Source organism: Haliotis cracherodii, unplaced genomic scaffold (assembly GCF_022045235.1).
Source record: "Haliotis cracherodii isolate W230 unplaced genomic scaffold, xgHalCrac1.p SCAF_6, whole genome shotgun sequence".
In the NCBI taxonomy this organism is placed as follows: domain Eukaryota; kingdom Metazoa; phylum Mollusca; class Gastropoda; order Lepetellida; family Haliotidae; genus Haliotis; species Haliotis cracherodii.
The window spans coordinates 14394909-14421442 of record NW_027266319.1 but is presented as its reverse complement, the minus strand read 5'-3'; the positions used below and the strand labels follow the sequence as shown (position 1 = coordinate 14421442).

Genomic DNA, 26534 nt, shown 5'->3' with positions numbered 1-26534 from the left:
AACCCTTCATGTATTTGATCATTGATCAAACTCCTTTCTTCATACCTACACCGTGATGTTGTTATGTATAGAGATGTAAACCGTATTATCTGCGAGTGCTTTCAAGGTTGCTTCGCAATTCTTTATTTTAATGGACATTGTTTGTTTGTTTGTTGTTTAAGGACACACTCAGCAATATTTCAGCTATATGACGGCGGTGTGTAAATAATCGAGTATGAACCACACAATCAAGTGATTGATATCAAGAGCATCGATCCAAGCAATTAGGATACGATGACATGCATCAACCAAGTCAGCGAGCCTGACCACCCGATCCCGTTAGTCGCCTTTTACAAGCATGGGTTGCTGAAGACCAATTCTAACACGGATCTTCGCGGGTTTAAATGTATAAATAATATTAAATCTAAAACAAATACTCAGGACTCACTTGATCTCAACAACGTATTTGCTATTCTGCTCAAAGTCCAGTTTTTGTTTAAGTTGCAACTCCGTCCCATTGAAACCGAAAACGTCAGAATATGGACGGGTCAAGGATACGTTGACATGTTCTCCTTCAGGGTCAGTAACGTTGACGTCGATCAGCTTGTCTCCAACCTTCATACTCTCAGCAACGCTGCACCTGTATACCGTCCTGTCGAAGCTTGGAGGTTGGTTTTCCTTGTGTTGTACAATAAGCTTCAGGTAACCGGTGATGGAGTTTGGTTTCACGCCTTTGTCTGATGCAGTTACGGTGAGGAAGTAAAATTCAATGTTGCTTGCATTTTGTTCCTTGCTCATAAGACTTTTCTCGAGTCTGAGAAGTCCAGTGACTTCGTCCAGAGAGAACATGCCACTCGCATTAATTCCAGCATCTAAAATACACATGAGAATTGATACCCTTTTAAAGATATTTTAGTTGTACGATGCTGTGTAAGCTTACGTACCTTGCACAGGTAATAGACGGTACCATTTTGACGAAACGCAAGAGCATGGGTATTGTTCTTACAGACCATCTTATCGGGTGAAGCGGATCCTGTCACGACCAAGGGATGCAACTCAACAAAGACACGGTCTATCCAGACTGCGGTTAGTATTATGAATATATGTATAATGACATTAACGCTTTCTTTATTATTGACATTAATGATAGTCAGTAATGTATGTCGATATGACGAAAGCGTAATCACAAAATATACAGAAATTTATTTTTTTTAAAGTTTCAAAAATTGCATTGAATTCTGCTGAAATGTGCTCCTACCTGTGTGTACTGATTCAATACTGTATTGTATGTCGCCATCTGGCCCTAGGTCTGCGTCCTTCACCTTCATTTGTATAAGAACGGTTCCAACAGTAGCATCTTGCGGTGCAAAGATGGTGGGGAATGTGTTGTTTTCATCAGGTGTTGGTAATATCCACTCAGGCACGAACTCATTTTTCGGTAAAATCTGTTTATGAATAAGCAATTAAATCTACATCAGTATTTATGTAATTTTAATGAACCTATAGATAAGGTAGATGTAGAACAGTGTCTCAGAGTCATCTAATAGTGAATGCTTGGCAGTATTCATCGAACTTAAAATTACATTTGCGTTGAAACAGCATGAGGTGGTTTCAGTTAATACTAGCGTACATGTATCCCGTACGCTTCATGGTAATTTATTTATGAATTGCATGTGAGGTTTTGGCATTCAGTATTCAGTTTTATCCCACAACAGCGTCATACGACTCTTGCTCAGAAGTTGTTTGATCAAGGTAACAACATTGAAAGGTTTTATGCTAGACATGTGGAGGACATTTCCACAGTTGATGCATCAGTGAAAAGATCATGTCCCAATTCCCAATTTTGACCTGTACCATATGATTTTTTAGGTGGAAATTTGACTTGCCTTTGACCCTTTTGCGAACACCTTGTATCATCACTATTTGATAGTGATCCATAAACACATGGTCATGAATAGTCGGATTCGAACATCCAGCTCTGCTTTATGCAGAGATTTCTATTGGATATGGAAAGGGTTTTGTCGCTTTTTTAACTTGGAAATTCAATTAGTTATGTAAATAACGGCAGAAAGGGGTTTAGTTTAATACCAGCGTATTCTTTGATGAAACAGGATACGCCTTTCACGAATGACAATGGTATTTCACGTTTCAGATTCATGTTCTTTATTATATACAAACCTTTATATGCAAGATAGTTCTTGCTACTTTATAGTCAGTTCTATTCGGTCTATCTGTGACTTCCACGTCCAAGAATATTTCCCTCTCCTTCGCTGACAGTGATTCGTAATCAGTATCGGACATGTTGGCAAACAACCTCAGATTCCTGAGATGATAGGAGACATTTGAGTCAAGTCCTAGTATCCTTGCTGTCAACGTTTCATTGTCTCCAGCATCAGCATCATGACACATCAACTTGAGAAGACTGGCATCTTTGAGGAAGAAATGGAATAAATAAAGTATCATATGTGAGGAGGTGAACTATATGTTAAATATTACCAATAGGGTTAATCTGGTTAAAATCAGACCTTTTACCCCAACACGATACCTCTCAGCGTATATGTCAACTCCTGCATAGAAGGTCGCGTCAGGCGAACCCTGTGAGAATATTAACTGCAAAATCTAAATAAAGTATATGTGAGATCTGGAGTCAATCAGATGTCACCTTTGTAAAACGTTATGCTTCATTTCTTGGAAACCTCGATTCGAAAATGTCGATTTTAAAATAGAAAATACACACAGAATACAAATATTCCTTTGTTGATACTGAACATGACATGACATGACGCTCAGAAAAGTGGTGTATAAAACATTAGAACAAAGAATGACAAGGCCTTTATTATTTACATACGGAACTGGTCGTTTACCTTCGCTAGTTCCCGTCAAATGTTCCAATGATATTTTTTTTTATTTGCGAAGCGGCCGATAGCAACGTGACGTCATATCAACGTATCAACAATTGTGACATGGCGTCAGTATATAATTTTATGCGACCTTATTATTTCGAAAAGAATAGTATCTTCACAAACAATAAGTTCGAGTCAGGAATGGTTCGGCATGAATAAAATAAATTCTTTCAGAAGCTACGTACCGACCCGTCGCTACCTGTTGTTCATCCATATATCTAATCCTTTCTAGGAATAAATACCTCTCCTTCAGCAAAAGGTATATTACGTTTATGTTGGACTATAAGAAACGTTGAAATGAATAATAGCACTGTAAAGATTCTAGAGGTTTCAAATTATAACTGGTCATATTATCCGCCTCTCTTTTAATAATGTACTGGAAAATGTAATACTTACTATACTCTGTATTTTCTTGGACTTCCACCTCGTATACTGACATAGAACATGTGGGTGGGTTGTCATTGACATCCAATACTGTTATGTTGAGGTTGGCGGAGGTAGAGTTCTCTCCCTTGTCTGTAACAGTGACCTTCAGATCGTCAAGGCGGTGAATGCCATAACCACCTTCATAATCAAGCCTCGTCTTCATCTTGACTGCCCCAGAAACTGTGTCAATTTCGAAATACTGACTGTCGTTCCCTGAAATAAATATGTTGATATTTATGATAAACAATTCATAAATATTTCGACGTTGCTTCATATACAAATAGCCCAATGAAACGTTATTGCAAAGACGAGCCCCGTGAAGACCCAGGTTAGGAAAGGTCTTCAGCAAGCCATGCTTGTCGTAAGAGGCGGCATACGAGATGGGAGGTCGGGCTCACCACCTTGGTTGATGCATGTCATCGTATCCCAATTGCGTGGATCGCTGCTCATGATGTCAATCACTGGATCGTCTGGGCCGGACACCATCTTTTACAGACCGCCGTCATATAGCTAGAAATATTGCTGAGTGCGGCGTTAAACAACCAACCAACCAACCAACCAACCAATTTACTTATATAGATTCAACACAGTGAAACCTCGGTTATCTGGACGACAAAAGAAGGGACTCATGACAAAACGATTGACCGTCCAGTAAAGTATGATAAGCAATACCCCGACTATACAGTATGTTCATCATTTTCCATGTGTATATTAAAATTGACACATTGTATTGTTGGCACCAGGATTCCTAAATCACAAGGAATTTCGCACCCATTTCACACCCTCGAACCCTCTAAAATAAAAAAGTAGTATTTCTGTTTTGTAGAGCAGCTGATCATCAGAGCGTGATCCTCGTGCAGATCGGGGCGAATATTTGTTGTACTCCACAGTCATGTATATTCAATTTGCGTGTATATCACGGAAATAATCCAATCTTGGACCTATAAATCCTTAGTTGCTGTAATGGAGCACGATGACACACAATCAGCCACGTTAAATCATATCATACCTGATCTTCGTTATCTGGTTGTAATGAGTGAGTGAGTGAATGAGTTGGGTTTAACGCCGCTTTTAACAGTATTCCAGTTATATCACGGCGTGTCAGCTTAATGTGGGAGGAAAGCCCGAAGTGGTGTAGATGTCTGACGTTTACCACTTCGGTGAAACCCACGAGCAATGGTATGGTGCTGACAAACCTAGAAACATAATCTGGGCGAACCGGGATTCGAACCCACAATCATAGGTTTCTGGCGTGCCTAAGGGACGCAACTCTGCACAGCGAATCGCGGCGCCTTAGACGACTGAGCAACCCGTGCCCCCTGGTTGTAATGACAATCACTGAATACTAAGGACCTCTGCTCGGGTGATCCTACTCAGTCTTACCATGGAGGGAGAATGTGAAAGAATCGTTGAGGTCAGCATCAGTGACGGAGAAGAGCTGCCCGAGGGATGCCCCAACTGGGAGTTCCTCCTGTACCTCCAGCAGGTCCTGCACGATGACCTGAGGCGGAGTGTCGTATACGTCCAGGACCTTGACCATCACAGTCGTGGTGTCATTGTTCTTGCCATCGGTCGCCCTACATGAATTGACGAGAAGGGTAAGTTCGTTGTTACAGGTGAGGTGAGGTGAAATGGGGTTTAACGTCGCGTCCAAGATTATTGCACTTATATAGCGACGTGCATGCTCGTGTGTGTGTGTGTGGCTGCTTAAACTAATCCGGACTTATGCCGATTTATAGTGCTAGCACACTGAGATACCATGCCGCAGTTTAACATGGATACCCCAATGGGACACAGTATACTGACTCCGAGCCGACCAGTCCTTGTTTTAGCCCCTTAATGCCGAGCGCCAGAAAGGGTAACAACAAGTGCCATCTTTTAACGTCTTTTGGTATGACGCGGCCGGGGATCGAACCCCGGACCTTCCGCTCTCCGGGCGGACGCTCTACCACTAGACCACGAAGGCGGTCTCATTGTTACATAAATTGTTAGCAATATTCCAGCTATATGACGGCGGTCTGTAAATAATCGACTTTGGACCACACAATCTAGAGATTCATATCATGAGCATCGATCCAAGCAATTGGGATACGATGACATTTATCAACCAAGTCAGCGAGCCTGACACCGATCCCGTTAGTTGTCTCTTACGACAAGCATGGGTTGCTGAAGACCAATTCTAACCCGGATCTTCACGGGTATGTCACGTAAATTCTGTATTACGAACAACTTGTTGTAGAATAATTAGACAAGATTACTGCGTTCAAACAGTTGGAACAATGACCTATAGTGAAACAGCATTAAAACCAAACTCTGATTACAAACGATGTGTGAATGACAATGGTTTCAATATCCTATGGAATATGTGTAATATTGTCATAAACTTGTCTCATTTCAAGTTAGAGTACCGATCATGTCTTGACCCTGGACATGATCACAAAATAGACAAAAGTCGTATCAATATCAATTTAGTGTCTCTGTAGAAGTTATAATCATATTAAACACTGCCCATCAATGTTTTGCTATTACTGACGTCATACGACTCTTGCTGAGAAGTTGTTTGATCAAGGTTGCAACATTCAAGGCATCATTAAAGTTTTCAAAAAGTTTTATGGGAGACATATGGAGGACATTTCCAAATTTGACGCACCAGTGACTACAATTATGTTCCATGCAATTCCCTATTTTGACTTGTACCATATGTTTCCGTGTTTCGTTTCAGGTGAACAATTGACTTGCCTTTGCATGTGATTGTGGCAGCTGCCAGTTTGGGCAGGATGGGCTCACCTTTTCGCGAACACCTGGTATCATTACCTATTTGATAGTAATTCATTTACACGTGCTCATGATATACTAGGAATTGTACAATCGACTCTGCTTTATGCACACACACACACACACACACACACACACACACACACACAAACACACCGCACCGCACCACACCGCACAGCACCGCACCGCACCGCACCGCACCGCACCGCACCACACCAAACCACACCACACCACACTCATATCATATTAGAATGATGATATAATATTGTGTGTGATCGATGATAAATCGATGGTGTATGTGTACGTACTGGACTGTGATCATGAACGCACGCGACGTTTCAGCATCTAAGCTGTTGTTGAGGACCACCTGAAACCCGTTCATGCTGAAATACAAGTCCCATGGTCTCGCAACACTAAGAGTCAGTGGATCACCCTCGGGATCAGCCACAGTCAGGTTGGCCACCACGCTGCCGACGGGCTGATCCTCGCTGATTCTCGCCACCGCTATTTTCTTGGCGAACACTGGTGCTTCGTTTGCAGCGTTTTGGAAGCTGAGTGTCATGACTCCCTCAACGTACTTGGCTGGATCTCCCTTGTCCGACACTCGTATTGTTATGTTCAGAAAGTCTGTTTTATTCTTCACTCCTGATAGAGATTCTGCTAATGTTATCACTCCTGTGTCCGAGTTGATGTTAAAAACTCCTCTGGATGTATTTTCAGAATCTAGGCGAAAAATGACACACAAGTGTAAAATTGTGAAATATTCATACTTTCTATGTAATCATTGATTTTTTTTCATATTAATGTACATAATTTATTTATTATTATATATATAATACAGATATATACCCTGCTTGTTGGATAAAAGTATAAAGTTGTTCTATATACTTAACTTAAAGACTTAAGATTAACGGCGCTTTCATAACAGTATTCCCGTTATATGACAGTGTGTCAGCTAAATGTAGGAGGAAATTCCCAAGCGATGCAGATCAAACAATCGACTCTGCTTTAAGTAGAGATTTCTTATGAATATGAAAAAAGTTGTGTCGCTTTTCTTTACCGTTTCCGTGAAACAACGAGAATGGTGCTTACTAAAAAAAACAGAAACGAAGAAGGGACTTGAACCACGCTCACGGGAACGTTACCTGCACAGCTCCTTCGACGACAGGGACATCGTCCCCACGTTCCCTAACATTGCTCACCTGGTTGTATGGAGACTATTTGGTATTCCATCTGTCCATCAGTGCCGCTGTCCTCGTCAGTTCCTTGTATCTGTGTTATGTAGCCCCCAACTGACGTTGACAGGGGAATCAGCAGGTCTTGGAAAGTCCCGTTTGTTAACGCTGGGCTTGTCACTTCAGGGGAGAATTCATTTTTGGACAGAACCTAAACCACAAACACTTCACTGTAAGTATCATTTATTGAGTGTATGTTTAATGATAATATGATTTCATTTTTAGATCTTTGCATAAAGATTCAGACTGACCACAACTATCCACGAGACTGTATGTGATGCCTTCATGTGTATATGAGTAGTAATTTCTGCTTGGTTTGGCAGAGTTCAAACAGGGGAATTTCGCTTAAGTTTAACTTAAGTGAGTGAGTATGGTTTTACGCCGTCTTTAGCAATATTCCAGCAAGATCACGGTGGGGGACACCAGAAATGGGCTTCACGCATTGTACCCATGTCGGGAATCGAACCCGGGTCTTCGGCGTGACGAGCGAACGCTTTAACCACTAGGCTACCCGACCGCCCAGTTTCCAAGAGTCAACTCCCTTTATGTCGCGCAATAATCCTGCCATTCCAGCCTTTAGTGTTTACGATTCACAGCGTTTGAGGCGCAATCAAGCATGCTCTTTCAACGAAGATCTAAAGAACGTTCAAGGGCTTGGTAACCAAAGCTTTCAAAACGTTTTACAGCAGACATGTAGAGGACATTTTCAACTTTGATGCCTCACTGATAAAAATTATGTCCGATGGAATTCCCTATTTGACCTGTATCATATGTTTCTGTGGGATTTTTGTAGGTGAACCATTGACTTGCCTTTGCTTGTGTTTGTGAGGGGTTGCAACCGATGGGCCAGGATACGCTCACCTTTTCGCGAACACAGTGTACCATCAGCATTTGATAGTGATTCATAAACACATTCTTATGATAAAGTCGGAATCGTATAACTGACTCCGCTCTTAGCAGACATGGAATTGGTTTTGTTGCCTCATTTATGATATGGATTTTATATGAAAAAAACAGTTGATGCATTGACAATGTGCATTGTTGGAGGTGTGTAAAGAGGGCTACATCTCTTAAACATCTTAACAATTTGAGGAGTTTTTTTCCATGTGTCGAGTGAAATACCTCCTTTTCATCCGTCACGAGATGCGAGAAACATGATATTTATAAAACATACATGATCCTAAAACAAGTAACGAGATAAAAAAAAAAATGTGAGTTCAAAAAATACGTCGTAAGAAAATGAATGGATTAAGATCTGAAGGTTTCAAGGTATATTTGTGTTACCGTTAGTTTCGAAATCAATTCGTTATATCCAAAACTTGTTATGAACTGGTTATTTCTTTTAAAACTTCAATATTTGTTTACGTTTTTGTTTACGTTCTGTTACTTATAGAGTGAGTCAGTGAGTTTGGTTTAACGCCGCTGTTGTTGGTTGGTTGTTGTTTAACGCCACACTCGGCAATATTCCAGCTATATGACGGCGGTCTGTAAATAATCGAGTCTGGACCAGACAATCCAGTGATTAACATCAGAAGCATCTATGCACGCAATTGGGATACGATGACATGCATCAACCAAGTCAGCGAGCATCACCACCCGATCCCGTTAGTCGCCTCTTATGACAAGCATAGTCCCCTGTTACGGCAAGCACGGGTTGCTGAAGACCTATTCTACCCCGGATCTTCAAGGATCTTCAGCCATCAAGCGCTGTCCAAATCAGGAAGGCCTGAATTAACATGTGACCAAAATACGTCACAAAAATACGTTTCCTTTTTGCACGCGACACCTGTTGTATAACTAATGGTTTCGGAATATGTTTTGCAAAACTCTGTAAGGCTGATAATAATACAACACGCATTAGGCGCGTTCGATATCTACCCTGAGTAAAGTGATAAAGTAGACAGACAGACAGACAGACACATACCCGAACCATCACAACAGCTGTACTTGACAGCGACCGTCCTGATGCTGTGGTCTCAGTTACCATGACAACCACCATGATGGGATTCCCGTCCATGGTTCCATTGTCCAAATCTACAGACTCGGTGTTCGCATAAAGCTCGTTCTTGTTCATCAGGAATATGTCTAAGTCATTCCCTTTAACGATCGTCGTAGATATGTTGCCAGCTGTTTCGTCATCGACATCCGATATATTGACACTTAGTATGTGGTAACCTGTTGGAAAAAGTAACCACAATAGTTCAGCAACATTTGGTTTTCATTCAGAATATATTTCATTTCTTGGCTGCTGGAAATGGCCGGGAAAGATCGTTTTGCAGAATGCATCGTCAGATCTTCGCAGATGTGTACACACCGCGTTCCTCCATTTCCTATAAACACATGCGGCCGATATATGTAGGGTAAAACGCGTCCGAGGGTTTTTAATTTCATTAAAAAAAACAGGGAAACGGGGGTTGATCTAGAGTGTTTTGACTAACATATAAACACAGAAACATCTGGAAAAAAACATTTATCAACAGTTGTTTCAAACATTCTTTTCATGAACCTTTTCAGCACCATACCCGTGCTCGTGGGTTTCACCAAAGTGGTAAACGTCATAGACCTGCTTCACTTCGGGCTTTCCTCCCACATTAAGCTGACACGCCGTGATATAACCGGAATACTGTTAAAAGCGGCGTTAAACCTAACTCACTCACTCACTCACTTTACATGAACCTAAAGAAACGGACGTAAAATATCATTTGCTGGTGTACATACATGTTTACTTGAAAAAGATAATCTTAAAACATTGTGATTGATCAGCAGATAAGAACGGGATCGTCCAGATAATCGAGGTTTCACTGTGTTGTATCTATGTATGGAGCCCAATCCCAGGCCCGAGCAAACACTTAAACCCAACATGCTACCTATCATCCCAATTTATAACAGAAAATAAATATTAGATTTGTTTGTTTGTTTGTTGTTTAACGCCCCACTCGGCAATATTCTAGCCATATGACGGCGGTCTGTAAATAATAGAGTCGGGACCAGACAATCCAGTGATTAACATCAGAAGCATCGATGCACGTAATTGGGATACGATGACATGCATCAACCCAGTCAGAGAGCCTGACCCCCCGATCACACCTCTTACGGCAAGCATGGGTTGCTGAAGACTAATTCTTTCCCGGATCTTCACGGGATCCACATTTGAGAATATGTTTGAACATACATCATAGAAAAATTAGAATACTTTAAACAGGGCCATACTATGCCATCTTAACAGTAATCTGTTTACCTAAAATGCTTGGAACAAAAACATGTGTCCTACTGGCTGCTCTGTTTGATATTGTCTCGTGGATTAATAAACAAGGGGAGACGTTTTCATGTCACGTATATAATGGATAGACGGTTAGCCTAATTGTTCGATTACCCACATAGGTACAACACGCGAACCTCACTCCTGTTTCCCCGCTTTGGTATGCCTGAACTATCACTCAATAAACATTCATAGAGACACCCAACTGAATTAACAATCCAGTGATTCATTTTGTGAGCAATGGCCGACGATGTTTTAAGGATAAATGTGATCACATTAATGAACAATAACATAAACGTCCTGCCTGATTCCGAATTCTCAGTAAACTCCGTCTCATATATATCCTTATCAAATGAGGGTGGGTTGTCATTCACTCCCACGACTGTGATATATATCTGTGCGCTGGAGTTGTGTCCTCCCTGATCTGTGACTGTCACTGTCACATTGTCCAGATACTTCCGCCCCGTTGGTCCGTCATAGTCCAGCCTCTCCCGCATCCTCATCACACCAGATGAACCATCAATGCTGAAGAAATGAGCGTCATCTCCTGTAAAAGAAGATTGAAATCGTGGCACCTTTGAGTAAGTGAGTGTGGTTGGTTGATTGGTTGGTTGGCTTGTTGTTCAAAAACGTGAAATAAATATATTTTTCTGATTTTTATTGTCAAAGTGAGAGTACGAAGGACAATTTAATTGGTGTTCGGGTATACATGTTCACATAAGCAAAACAGTATTTTAGAAAGTAGAAATCTCTTAGACAATCACACGGGTGGCCCAGTCGTCTAAGGCGTCGCGATTCGCTGTGCAGAGTTGCGTCCCTTGGACACGCCAGAAACCTATGATTGTGGGTTCGAATCCCGGTTCGCCCCGAATATGTTTCTAGGTTTGTCAGCACCATACCCGTGCTCGTGGGTTTCACCGTAGTGGTAAACGTCTGAGACCTGCATCGTTTCGGGCTTTCCTCCAACATTAAGCTGACACGCCGCGATGTAACTGGAAAACTGTTAAAAGCGCCGTTAAACCCAACTCACTCACTCACTTAGAAAATCTGATCTTCATATCCCGAACTGTATCACCGATTATCCTTTATTAATTAAAGGTCCTTGTCGTTTTAAATAGACTTTATTTCTTATTCAGGACCATGGTCGATATATATATTCTATCTTTGCCAAATGATAATCGTAATACTCCAGACTGTGTATACCCAACGTTTCTCTCGTAAATACATATGATTAATTAAAGTTTGTTAACACAGACACACAAGACAGGAAAACGAAAATTTCGGCGTTAAAAAACAAAAATAATACAATTACCTTCTATTGTATAATTATGCCTGTCGTCGATGTCCCCATCAGTAACAACAAAGAATTTAGCCGTCAGAGAACCGGGAGGAAGCTCTTCGTTGAGAGAGGCATTGGTTCCGGACAAGCGGGGAGGTTCATCAAAGACATTGAGTACCCGTATGAGCAGTGTTGTGTCATCAGACTTCTCCCCGTCGGACACACTGTATACAAAACAATGGATTCAGATAGGTGCATCAATATACAAACAAAAATGTTCAAAACTGTGCCCGCTAAAACACGACTCCTTAACATTGAGCTAAATCGCTTGAAGATCCGGGTATGAATTGGTCTTCATGCTTGTCGTAAGAGGCTACTAAAGGGATCAGGGGGTCAGATTTGATGACCTCTTTGATGAATGTCATCGTATCTCAATTGCGTAGATCGAAGCTCATGATGTCAATCACTGGATTGTCTGGTCCAGACTCGGTTATTTACAGGCCCCAGTCATATAGCTGCTATATTGCTGAGCGTGGCGTTAAACAACAAACAAACAAACACACGTTTAGCTGTGCATGTGGTTCACAATATCCAGACCTGTTACCTTTGCCTGCAAGATAATTATCTTGAATTTTCAGATCCAGACTGTTTCTTGATATCTACTTTATGTAATATTCCAACCATATCACGGCACCGAGGGTGGGCTTCACACACTGTACGTTGACAGAGGGTGGGGTGTCTATCATTATCATTGTCTATCTCATTAAAATCAGACCTCAGTTCTCGCTACCGCTAAACAAAAACATCCGACCAATTAGAGCATCGCTTACCAGATTATGCAAGTGACAGTCGGAATGTGATTTCTAATCATGCAAATTCGAAAACTTTTACTCCGAACGATAGTTACGGGATTAACCACTGAATCCATACAATCTAGACCATCCATTAGCCATTCCAGAATGTTCTTTTGTTCAGGTTTCAAATTTGTAATCGAGAATTTGTCAAAATATGTTTGGAAGCCTAGTCGCCAATTTGTAATTAGTGCCGCAAAGCACGAGAACGCTGCCTTCTGATTGGTCATTCCATTGGTCGGTCAAAGTTTGCGCATGGTCGGTCTGACGTGACCCATAATGGGATGTCCTCAGATCTTTGTTTAGCTGTAGCGAGAACTAAGATCTGATTTAAATGAGATTGGGTGTCTATCATATTATCTCACCTTACATTGAAATACTAGCTTCTGATTGGTTAAGGAGCAGACAGTTATGTTCCTCGTAGCCCGCTCATGCACCCGCCGAGAAATCAATCGGAACACACCTAAGGTAACTTTCTTATCTCACATGAGTATCGTTGAGCTCAAATAACCGATGGTTTTTTTTCAAAAGCATGCAAGCTCCTCACAGCGATAGTACGTTCCCGGAGCTCTCTAATGCTATCGCTCATTCGTCACCACTCGCCCCTTTCCGTAACCTGCTATTCGGCTTGTCCCGGAATAACACGAGTTGGTCACGAATGGCTATCGCTGCCACCAGTCAAAACTCCCCACTGTGAATAGGTGGCCACAACCATGCTTGGAGTTGAACTCGCAACTGAATGACCGTTATGTTTACAAACAAGTGACGACTGTCGTGACGCCGAATACACTTATCGCTGCTAAATTACTTTCTTCGTTTGTCAATTTAAATTTCTGTTTCATTAAAAAGTATCGTGTTATTGATGTAGTAAGAATGTAAGGGAGAAGTGGGTTGATTTTCCGTTAGTCTGCAATCTCGAACCAATCTGATTATAAAAACAACAAAGTAAATTCATCTGGAAAACATGGTCAGTCGTAAAGCTTTTCAAACTGAAATATGATGGCATTCCCAAAAACATAAACAAAAGAATCAACGTTACTACATATGGGATTGGAGGGCAAATTTCAAGATTCTTGTAATTGCCGCGCCCACACTGGTGGCAGCGATGTTACCGAGAGTGTAACGAAGGTGGCACGCGCTGGGAAGGAGCTTGGAATGCATGGAGTAAAGGGAAATAACTCGGTTCCTTTGCGTCGTCTGCTAGTTGTCAAAATGACTGCCTACTTCAATATATGTTGTGTTGTTTTTCACCCAAGACAAGCGTAACGAGTTTTTCTGACTCTGTATTCCGGGTCTGTATGAATGAAAGTCGGTAAGATGCATTCGTTGTCAACGAAAGCCCGAAGCGATGAAAGTCGGACGAAACACTCATACCGTTACTGTTACTGTAATTTATTCAACATAGTATTACCTGAAGGCTACTTCCACAGTATTCAACATGTATTAGCCGACCTCTACTTCCACAGTATTCAACATGTATTACCTGACCGCAACTTCCACAGTATTCAACATAGTACCCCATGACCTCTACTTCCACAGTATTCAACAAAGTATTATCTGACCGTTACTTACAAGTTTTCGACATAGTATTAACTTACCGCTACTTCCATAGGATTTAACACAATATTAACTTACCGCTACTTCCACAGTATTCAACACAGTATTATCTGACCGTTACTTACAAGTTTTCGACATAGTATTAACTTACCGTTACTTCCATAGGATTTAACACAATATTAACATACCGCTACTTCCATAGTATCTCACAAAATATTAACTTACCGCTACTTCCATTGTATTCAACATAGTATTATCTTACCGTTACTTACATAGTAATCAACAAAGTATTAATTTACCGATACTGTACGTTATTCAACATAATACTACCTCGCCGTTACTTACACATTATTGAACAAAATACAACTTCGCCGTTACTTACACATTATTGAACAAAATACTACCTCGCCGTTACTTACACATTATTGAACAAAATACCTGCTCGCCGTTATTTCCACTTTATTCAACATACCATACTGTTATCGTGTGAGTGTCCTTGTCTTCGAAGTCCAGCCTGCTGACCAGCACGAGATTCGCACCAGCAAAAGAGAAGAATTCCTTCCCGTTATCCGTGATGTTAAATGTCAAGTTGGCATTTTCAAAATCATACACCGTCAGGTTGAACAACGGCTGGTGGAGCGGACTGTCTTCGGAGATGTCGAACTGATACAAGTCCTGAAGAAACCGTGGGGGTCTATTGGAGGACTCAACATACACTTTCATTTCTCCCTGTATTGATCTGAAGGGGTCACCTCTGTCTCGAGCCTGGAAGGTTATATTGTAGGTTGTCCCACTGGCAACACCGAGAAGTACGTTGGCCAATAGAAGTGTTCCTGTTCTTGCACTTATTCGAAACAGCTCGTTTGCATTATTGCCGGAATCTGACAATAAAATGAAAAAATAATACTATAACTGTTATGTGTACGGGATTGACCATTTGATTTTCGGGGTGGGGGGATTTATATATATATATGGAAAGTTGATTCATTGGATAACACACGAACACAGACGAACTCCCTCACTCACTGACACACACTCACTCACGCACACTCTCTTTAACGCCGCACTCAGCAATAGTCCAGCTATATGACGGCGGTCTGTAAAAAATCGAGTCTGGACCAGACAATCCAGTGATTGACATCATGAACATCGATTCACGCAATTGGGATCGATGACATGCATCAACCAAGTCAGCGAGCCTGACCACCCGATCCCGTTAGTCGCCTTTTGCGACAAGCATAGTCGCCTTTTATGGCAAGCATGGGTTGCTGAAGACCTATTCTACTCCGGATCTTCACGGGTCAATCTCTGTAAGAACATGTTTCTGGGTTAACCTTTGCGTTTCAAATTGTAAATTACCATCTAATAGAAGAATCAAAGATTAGTATAAGAACATGTTTCTGGGTTAACCTTTGCGTTTCAAATTGCAAATTACCATCTAATAGAAGAATCAAAGATTAGTATAATAAGGACATGTTTCTGGGATAACCTTTGCGTTGCAAATTGCAAATTACCATCTAATAGAAGAATCAAAGATTAGTATGATAAGGACATGTTTCTGGGATAATCTTTGCGTTTCAAATTGCAAATTACCATCTAATAGAAGGAGATTAGTATGATAGGTTAATGCAAAAACATAAATGGCCTTGATCTTACCATCAACTACACTCAGTATTCCATACTGGACTATGCCATCATTCCCCCAATCTTCATCCGAGGCTTCAACACTAGTGACAATGGTACCGATATCATCCGAGTCCAGTAATGTCTTATTCAGGTATATCTTCTCACTGCTGTTGAACGGGAGGAGCCAGACAGGTGTGAACTCATTTACTGGAATCACCTGAAAGGTATACTTTCTAAATAACGTGACAATAAGTTTTCCGTCACTGTTAAAACCAAACGAGTCGCACGGCTTTCTTATTTCACAACACTTTTTTTCAGGACATGTTTTATTTGTTGCTTAACGCCGGACCGAACAATCCAGTGATTGACATCATGAGCATTGATCCACGCAATTGGATCAACCAAGTCAGCGAGCCTGACCACCCGAAGAAGATCCGGGTTAGAATAGGTCTTCAGCAACACATGCTTGTCGTAAAAGACGACTATGCTTGTCGTAAGAGAAATATTGCTGAGTGCGGCGTTAAACAACAAACAAACAAAATCTTACGACAAGCATAGTTGCCTTTTACGGTAAGCATAGGTTGCCGAAGACATAGTCTACCCCGCACTGAACATGCGAACAATTATCGTTATCAGTATTTTCTGAAACATTTATATTTTCAAAATAAATTTATATTATCCCATAGCATTAATGGTAGTGGGTTATTTTCAAACTATACCATCCATTCGTGACCAACTCGTGTTATTCCGGGACAAGCCGAATAGCTCTTCTTTCAGGTTACGGAAAGGGGCGAGTGGTGACGAATGTATACCACCGACAAAAAATAGGGGAACTGATGAAATGACAGTGGAGGAGTAATGACGATGAATGTCTGCAAAATTCATTTCGGGCGAGTAGATCACCATGGTGATACTGTCAACCATGTTAGGCGACACATGCACGACACCTTGGTGGCATACTGATGATTAACAAGGGTATGGTTGCTCTTGGTATTGCCCGCCATTCCGCCTGAAGAGCTACCCCAAGCTGGGTCACGTTGGCAGGTGTTTGGTCTCCGTTCACACTCCATCCGAGAACATCTCACAGACGATCTATTAAGGACAGCTATGACTCGGAAGCAAAAACCATGATTTGTCTGTTAACACGGTGTGACGCCATTGGTGCACAGCCCGTCCCTGGGGTTGTTCAGCCCACCCTAGTCTTTGCCACCTATGGTAAGCCGTTAGGGCCACATCCTTCACGGGACGCCTTGCTTTCAGTCGGGCTTCGTAGCGCCGGTTTATAACGGAAGATTTTGGAACTCGCCTCTCTGTTAGTGTGTGGAAGATTCAAAGGAGATTTTGAATCCTTTTGCGCAATAAATATAATTTTAAAGAGACGTTCTTGGTCGTTTTTTAGGCCAGATCTCATTGCAACCCCAGCCGTTTGATGGTACTTGTCCCACAGTTGTGAAATTCCAAACTTTCGGGTAAGTTGCGATATTGACGACAGCCCCTTCCCCACCCCAACATCCTCCCACATTAAGCTGATACGCCTCGATATAACTGGAATACTGTTAACAGCGGCGTTAAATCCAACTCACTCACTTACTCACAAGATTTGAAGGTGTGAAGCCCTCATCTGGTGTCCCCTTTACCTTGATATTTCTGGCTAAAAGCGGCGTAAAATCATTTTCATTTACTCACCTGACGTGATCGGTTATTTATAGTTAATTCTTTTAGCAATAGTGAGTGAGTGAGTGAGTGAGTGAGTATGGTTTTACGCCGCTTTTAGCAATATTCCAGCAATATCACGGCGGGGGACACCAGAAATGGGCTTCACACATTGTACCCATGTTGGGAATCGAACCCGGGTCTTCGGCGTGACGAGCGAACGCTTTAACCACTAGGCTACCCGACCGCCCCTCTTTTAGCAATAGGTGATATGTGTAATAACACAAAGTATCATCAAAAGTGCCAGATTGGTCCAGACCGACAACCCAAAAGGAAATGCTGATATCCAGTAGGCAAGGGACACCACTCTGCATAGTAAATAGAAATCACTGGACCACCCATGCTCCTCAGTATGTAGAGAACCTAATGATTAGTAATTATCCTTCTACCGAAAGAAGTGTCGCAGACTAAGACTTACGTTGATAAATAGAAACGACCCACCAACCCTGGGTCTCCCATACGGGTCAGAATCTTGTACTAGAATTGGGAGGACGTATTGCGTCTTCGTGTTGGTCGTGGACTCGCAGTCGATCAGCTCTCCATTCACTGTGATGACATTTCCATTGACGGAAAATATTCCCAGTTCATTACCAGATCCGAATACAATGTTAAAGTTTGAGATGTTCGAGTGTGGAATGTCAGCATCGCTCACATTAAGCGATAACAGCTCAGTATCTGAAATAGATTTGGAATCATGTGATGTTATTCTGTTCTTTTTAATTAAAATGAGTTTTTGACGAGGTGTGAGTCAGAGGATTTGTTTGTTTTTTTTAACGTCAAAATCGAGTGGGGACCAGACAATCCAGTGACTGACATTGTGAGCAACCATGTACGCGGGGGTATACCGGGATACCATGCCACACAAGCAACCAAGTCACCGAGCCTGACCATCTAATCCGTTAAGTCGCCTTGTACGTAGGTTTCTGGGGGCAAATTCTAACCCGGAACTCCAGATAGGAAATGACGTATTCCTTTTAAAAACAACATATGGTATTATCTTTCCGACATTCGACATTACTACTAAGATGGCACTTAAAAATATTATTTTGAATTTAATTCTTTTTTAAAATATGTGTTCCATCGACCCAATTGGTAAAACAGATGCATTATATTTCTGACTGCAGCTTTAGACAATATGATATAAATAAAAACACTTTTCCTGGAAAAAACGGAATATTGACTGAATGAGTGTAATACCACATCAGGAATAATATGATAGCAAATGCCCCAAAAAAGCAATCCATCTCCACAACACAGGACACCATCCACATCCTAACCTAGCCCTCCATCTCCACAACACAGGCCACATCCACATCCTAACCTAGCCCTCCATCTCCACAACACAGGACACCATCCACATCCTAACCTAACCCTCTATCTCCACAACACATGACACCATCCACATCCTTACCTAGCACTCCATCTCCACAACACATGACACCATCCACATCCTTACCTAGCACTCCATCTCCACAACACAGGACACCATCCACATCCTAACCGAGCCCTCCATCTCCACAACACAGGCCACCATCCACATCCTAACCGAGCCCTCCATCTCCACAACACAGTGTATAGTGTAAAGTAGTGGCTTGTGATCGGAACTGTTAACTCGGTGTTTGGGTAAACTAAACCTAAACTGTACAGTAATCATGGTTTGTGTCCTAAATTGTAAATAAGAGGTAAGTGCCCTAAACAGTATAGTAATGACCCGTGACCTAAACAGTATAGTTATGGTCGGTGACCTAAACTGTATAGTAATGGTCTGTGACCTAAACTGTATAGTAATGGTCAGTGACCTAAACAGTATAGTAATGACCTGTGACCTAAACAGTATAGTTATGGTCTGTGACCTAAACTGTATGATAATGGTCTGTGACCTAAACTGTATAATAATGGTCTGTGACCTAAACAGTATAGTTATGGCCTGTGACCTAAACAGTATAGTTATGGTCTGTGACCTAAACTGTATAATAATGGTCTGTGACCTAAACTGTATAATAATGGTCTGTGACCTAAACTGTATAGTAATGATCTGTGACCTAAACAGTATAGTAATGATCTGTGACCTAAACTGTATAGTAATGATCTGTGACCTAAACGGTATAGTAATGATCTGTGACCTAAACTGTATAGTAATGATCTGTGACCTAAACTGTATAGTAATGGTCTGTGACCTAAACGGTATAATAATGATCTGTGACCTAAACTGTATAGTAATGGTCTGTGACCTAAACTGTATAGTAATGATCTGTGACCTAAACTGTATAGTAATGGTCTATAACCTCAACTGTATAGTAATGGTCTGTGACCTAAACTGTATAGTAATGGTCTATAACCTAAACTATATAGTAATGGTCTGTGACCTAAACGGTATAGTAATGATCTGTGACCTAAACTGTATAGTAATGGTCTGCGACCTAAACAGTATGGTAATGGTCTGTGACCTAAACGGTATAGTAATTGTCTGTAACCTAAACGGTATAGTAATGATCTGTGACCTCAACTGTATTGTTATGGTCTGTGACCTAAACTGTAACTGTAAAGGGCTTGTGTCCTAATCTGTAAACTAGAAGTTTGTGTTTTAAACTGTATACAAGGGGTTTATGTCTTAAACTTTAAATGAGGGGTCTGTTCCCTTAACCTTATGTATAGTGTTTACTTTCCTTAACATTCCGAAGAGAACCACTGATATCAATAATAGTAGTTATTATATGCTAATTTCAAGAAGCCATTCCAAACCGGACTTCTATCTCATCTGTACAGTGTGTCAAATTATACACTTCCACACGATAGGCATCTAGGCATGTTACCAACCTTTAGGCGAATTTTCCTTGATGCCGACATAGAAAGATGCTTTCCCTAGGCTCGGTGAATTGTCATTAACATTGGTGATACGGATGGACAAGTTAGCCGTAGTGGTCAGCCCCCCACTGTCGGTGACCACTAGTGTGATGTTGTCTAGCATCTGGATGCCCTTGGGACCATCAGCGTTCATCGCCCGATACACGGCCAGTAGGCCCGTGGTAGGTTGGATGGCGAAATAACCGCTGTCTGAACCTGTAGTGAGTGAACATGGTTTTACACCACTGACAGCAATATTCCAGCAATATTCCAGCAATATTCCAGCAATATCACCTACATCACTACAAGCGTAACAGCTGGTGATCATACATTGATTTATCTTGGCGTTTCGAGTGGCCAATATTTAGATCCAAATGTACCTCAATAGCATTCCAAGTTTTAATGTAACACTTCCCCAAGTTATTACCCATGCTATTATTAGTCAAAGGATGACCCCTCACAACCCCAATTTGTTGCGTAGAGTTGTGTCCCTTATTCGTGACAGAAGCCTATGATCGTGGTTTCAAAACCTAGTGTGATTATGTTATAGGTTTGTCAGCACCGTTTTCCTACCACATACATCTTCCCGAGGCAAGGGAGTAACTGACTATAAAAGTCCAGTTTCCACCCTTGCCGAACTAGGCTGGAATTATGGAGTTATATTTTGGCTGGACTAACGAGTCTAAGCATAGTCCAATCAAAATCGCGGAACGAAATCGAAATCTGGTTTGTAAATGCCGTGCAGATTTCCGTCAATTGCAGGATTTGCAAAGCATGTATACCGCCAACTCGACGTCAATGTTTTTAATTAAGGTGCTCACGTGGTTTGATGCACTTCGCGAAGTAAACCCGTTTTATCACAATTTAGTGTCTGATTATAGATCAGATCGTCTTGACTTGGAGCCGCCGTTTTATTTGAAGCAAATGCAAGTGATATGAGAGGGACATAGAGTGAGTGAGTTGGGTTTAACGCCGCTTTTAACAGTATTCCAGTTATATCACGGCGTGTCTGTTTAATGTGGGAGGAAAGCCCGAAGTGATGCAGGTCTCAGACGTTTACCACTTCGGTGAAACCCACGTGCACGGGTATGGTACTGACAAACCTAGAAACACAATCGGTTCGAACCGGGATTCGAACACACAATCATAGGTTCCTGGCGTGCCCAAAGTCGCAACTCTGCACAGCGAATCGCGGCGCCTTAGACGACTGGGCCACCCGTGCCCCCAGAAGAACATAGAAGTGACATGACTCGTAATAGGCGTTGCGATCGAGCCCAGAAATTCATGCCAAGCTCGGTTAGGGTGAAAACTGGACTTTTATAGTCATTTAAATCCCTTGCCTTGGGAAGATTACCACATGAAGCTAACACGCCGCGAATTACATGAGCTAAAGCGGCGTTAAGCCAAACTCATTCATATTTCATAGGATAATGATTGCTACATGTATATATTATTCTTACAAAGAACCCCCGATTACTTGCAGGCATAAAATATGTAATATATAACTTATCCTCACACAAGTGTAGAGATACCAATGGTTTGTTTGGTAATTTTAACATCGAGAAAATAAATAACACTGTAGATGGTAAGGATAGAAAAGGTGTAAATAATCTTATCTTACCTGTCAGAGAATAATGTAATTTGTCGTTAACGTCAGCGTCTGTGACTGAAAACAGGCTTCCGATAATGGTCATCAACGGCAACTCCTCCGGTAAGCTGTTGAGTTCTTTAACTGTGATGACGGGCGCTTCATCGATGACATCCTCGACTTGCAAAAGTATCCGTGTCATTGAGGAGCCTCGACCATCTGTTGCTCTGGAAAGTCATCACATTCTGTTACTTATAGAGAGAGTCAGTGAGTTTGGTTTAACGCCGCTGTTGTTGGTTGGTTGTTGTTTAACGCCTCGCTCAGCAATATTCCAGCTATATGACGGCGGTCTGTAAATAATCGAGTCTGGACCAGACAATCCAGTGATTGAATTCATGAGCATTAGTCCACACAATTGGGATCGATGACATGCATCAACCAAGTCAGCGAGCCTGACCACCCGATCACGTTAGTCGCCTTTTACGACAAGCATAGTCGCCTTTTACGGCAAGCATGGGTTGCTGAAGACCTGCCCTAACCCGGATCTTCACGGGTCTAACGCCGCTGTGAATAGTATTCCAGTTATATCGTGGCGTGTCAGCTTAAGGTGGGAGGAAAGACCAAGTGGACGCAGACATTTACCACTTCGGTGAAACCCACGAGCACGGGTATGAGGCTGACAACCTAGAAACATAAAAGGGGCGAAACGTGGTTCGAACCCACGATCATAGGTTTCTGGCGTGCCCAAGGGACGCAACTCTACACAAAGAATTGAGGCGCTTTAGACGACTGGTTCATCTAAGTCCCCGTTGCCCAAAGAGAAGAATCATTTGAGGACGACTTGAGACTTTGTTTTAAATATTCTGTTCCCGAGAAATGCCGGAACACACAATTAGTCTTCAGCTTTACACCCAATAAGAGGGGCGGTCGGTTAGCCTAGTGGTTAAAGCGTTTGCTCGTCACGCCGAAGACCCGGGTTCCATTCCCGACATGGGTACAATGTGTGAAGCCCATTTCTGGTGTCCCACGCCGTGATAATGCTGGAATATTGCTAAAAGCCGCGTAAAACCATACTCACTCACTCACCAAATAAGACATCGTCCACTGCATATATTAAAAGTGATGTGTTGTAGGTCATAAATGTGTTTTAGATCTTGCTCATTAAGAAGAGAATTGTCTGTTTTGAAGCCCTGGTTGTAAAGATATTACGTATCTATCTTTTATTAATATCTCTGAAAAAGTGATGACACCAGGTGTACGCTAAAATGTAAGAGTGTTCTACTCTAGGGGCAGCACGCGCTACTAACACAAACCATTAAAGGACTACATTAGATTTTTAAATGGCCATAAAGTACTATCCTTTGCGCCGGATCTAACAGTATATGCATACAATACAATTTATGACTTCAAACTCACTCAGTAGTAAGAGAATGATCTATAGTCTTCTCGTTGTCTTGGTTCTTCAGGGGACACGGGTGGCCCAGTCGTCTAAGGCGCAGCGATTAGCTGTGCTAACTTGCGTCCCTTGGGCAAGCCGGAAACCTATGATTGTGGGTTCGAATCCCGGTTTGCCCCGATTATGTTTCTAGGTTTGTCAGCACAAGACCAGTGCTCGTGGGTTTCACCGAAGTGGTAAACCTCTGAGACTTGCATCACTTCAGGCTTTCCTCCTACATTAAGCGGACACGCCTTTATATAACAGGAATACTGTTAAAAACGGCGTTAAACACAACTCACTCACCCACTCACTCACTTGGTACAGACTCACCTCACTGTTAGAAGGTGAACTCTTGTCTTCTCGTAGTCTAGTTTCTTCAGGAGTACCAAACTTTCATTTTCAAAACCAAATATCCTCTCTGGGTGATTAAGCGCCACCTGTTCTTCAATTTCTAGTGTTTGATTATCTCCCCCTGACCACGTGATCGAGAGGTTGAGCAGAGGAAACCCAGTAGTAGTATTCTCAACAATCTTCAGCTTGTACACTGACTCGCTGAATGTCGGACCTGGGTCAACCTTTGGAGGATCGATAAAAATCTTCATGAAAGTTTGGACATTTTTTGGTGGTTGTCCAGAATCAGCGGCTCTTAGTTCCAGAGTGAAGTGTTTGACATCTTTAAATGAGGCATCGAGGAATGAGGATTCCGTTTTAAGAATACCGGTGTCTTGGGTAACAGAGAAGATGCCGCGGGTGATGCTGCCTGCGTCTGAAACCAGATAACGTTGACAGCGATGCCATCAAACCTCGTAACACTAAAACCGATGAATACTTGATATTTTTCATCTCAAGTTTTGTTTGTTTATTGTTCAATGCCACACTCAGCAATATTCCAGCTATATGACGGCGGTCTGTAAATAATTGAGTCTGGGCCAGACATTCCAGTGATTGACATCATGAGTCTCGATCTAAGCAGTTGTGATAGATGACATGATTCAACCAAGTCAGCAAGCCTTACCACGTGATCTCGTTGGTCACCACCTTTTACGACAAGCAAAGGTTGCTGAAGACCATCTCTAACCTGGATATTCACGGTGTTCACTGGTGTACCATAATAGTGAACTCAACGACACCAAGCAGGGTGCTCGTATTGTTATTTTTAGTGATGAAATAGGTGTTCCTAGAGAGATTGTGGAGTCCAGTTGGAAATATACAATAGATATAACATTTTGTCATATATCATGTGAACCGGTAACCTGACAAAACATAAACTATCAACTTTGTCAGGTCAATCGATAAAATACACATGTTATTGACAAGAAAATACAAATAAACCTATGATTGTGGGTTCGAATCCCGGTTCACCCCGATTATGTTTCTTGGTTTGTCAGAACCATATCCGTGGGTTTCACCGAAGTGGTAAACGTCTGAGACCTGCATCACTTCGGGCTTTCCTCCCACTTTAAGCTGACACGCCGTGATATAACTGTAATACTGTTAAAAGCGGCCTTAAACCCACCTCACTCACTCACCTGTAAAAAAACTTCATTCTAAACATCTGAACCAATGGTTTACAAAACGGTACCGTTATTAATGTTTGGTTGGGTACAATGTGTGAAGCCCATTTCTGGTGTCCCCCGTCGTGATATTGCTGGAATATTGCTAAAAGCGGCGTAAAACCATACTCACTCACTAATGTTTGGCTTCGGATGGTACATTGTGCTTTGTTCTGTCTGGTCGTTTATTTATATGCGCTGTCGTGGGTTTTGTTTTAATCGGTTTCACGTGTGCCTTTGGTGAGATATTGATGACTACTGAGAAGTTTACACGTACCTGAATGAGTGAGTGAGATGGGTTTAACCCCGCTTTGAACTAAACATTCACAGTTTGTTAGTATCACTGCGCATGGGCTTGATGTCGGAGGAAAGCACCAAGTGATGCATGCATACAAGACGATTAACATACAATGTAACAGCCAATATCATTGTCACTATACACGCCTCTGACAATGGATGACGCGTGCACGATGTTCCCGCGCTTTCAGCGCCACGTGGTCTAGTCCTCACAATAACAGCTGTGTACCATGTTCTTTGAGGAATCTGTTTGTTCACATATATGGAACTATCCGTGGACAAGACTACAACACGTGAGTAATATAAGCAACTTTTGTGAAAAATTTGACTTTACAATGACACTGCGATGTATAACAAGTATGTGTCGCCAATCTGTGACTTAAGATCTCTTCTGGATATCTTTTAACTTTTAACTTATGGATATTACTTATTATTTATGTAAACTTTTAACATTTAACATTAATTTGTAAATAGGGTGAAATATATATATAACACAAGTGCAGGCTTCAGACGTTTACCACTTTGTGGAAACCCACGAGCATGGGTATGGCGCTGACGCAACTCTGCACTGGGAATTCAGATGGCATAGACGCCTGGGCCACCAACATGTTTGTTGGTTTGTTGTTTTACGCCACACTCAGCAATATTCCAGTTATATGACAGCAGTATGTAATTAATCGAGTCTTCACAAGACAATCCAGTGATTGATATCATGAGCATCGATCCACGCAATTGGGATCGATGACATGCTTCAACCAAGTCAGCGAGACTGACCACCCGATCCCATTAGTCGCCTCTTACGACACGCATAGTCGCCTTCTACGACAAGTATGGGTTGCTGAAGACCTATTCTTCAACGGATTTTCCCGGGTCCCACCAAAGTGTATCTGAGAATATTGCTCCCAATACAAGGACCTCTTAGACAACCGTCCCTGTCGACATGTGACACAGTCTCAGCGCTTTGAACACTGCGTGTACTTCCGCCCAGAGAGCGGAAGGTCTGTGGGTCGATCCACGGCCGCGTCAGAAGATGATACTTGTTGCAATTGTTATCCTGCCTCGCGCTCTCAATTAAGAGGATAAAAAAAGGACTGGTCGGCTCGGAGTCAGTATGCTGTGTGTGAGTGGGATATCCATTTGTAACTCCGACATTGTGCCTCAGTTGGCTAGTAGTATAAAACCGACATTAATCTGGTCTAGTACAAGCAGGC

General features: G+C 41.9%; 1 protein-coding gene across 1 annotated transcript in view; it reads right to left on the bottom strand.

Moving 5' to 3' along the window:
- Positions 1-26534, bottom strand: part of LOC139446262 (protocadherin Fat 3-like) — a 121186-nt gene that overhangs the window by 31612 nt on the left and 63040 nt on the right. The window contains exons 30-45 of the mRNA XM_071227614.1: positions 23804-24239; positions 22069-22262; positions 20421-20663; positions 18049-18278; positions 15921-16107; positions 14737-15145; positions 11890-12080; positions 10882-11124; positions 9243-9493; positions 7286-7469; positions 6392-6806; positions 4692-4885; positions 3279-3521; positions 2158-2408; positions 1238-1424; positions 428-851 (exon numbers count right to left, since the gene is read on the bottom strand). Of these exons, the coding sequence (XP_071083715.1) occupies positions 428-851; positions 1238-1424; positions 2158-2408; positions 3279-3521; positions 4692-4885; positions 6392-6806; positions 7286-7469; positions 9243-9493; positions 10882-11124; positions 11890-12080; positions 14737-15145; positions 15921-16107; positions 18049-18278; positions 20421-20663; positions 22069-22262; positions 23804-24239 (4282 nt within the window). The remainder of the gene's footprint in view (positions 1-427; positions 852-1237; positions 1425-2157; positions 2409-3278; positions 3522-4691; positions 4886-6391; positions 6807-7285; positions 7470-9242; positions 9494-10881; positions 11125-11889; positions 12081-14736; positions 15146-15920; positions 16108-18048; positions 18279-20420; positions 20664-22068; positions 22263-23803; positions 24240-26534) is intronic.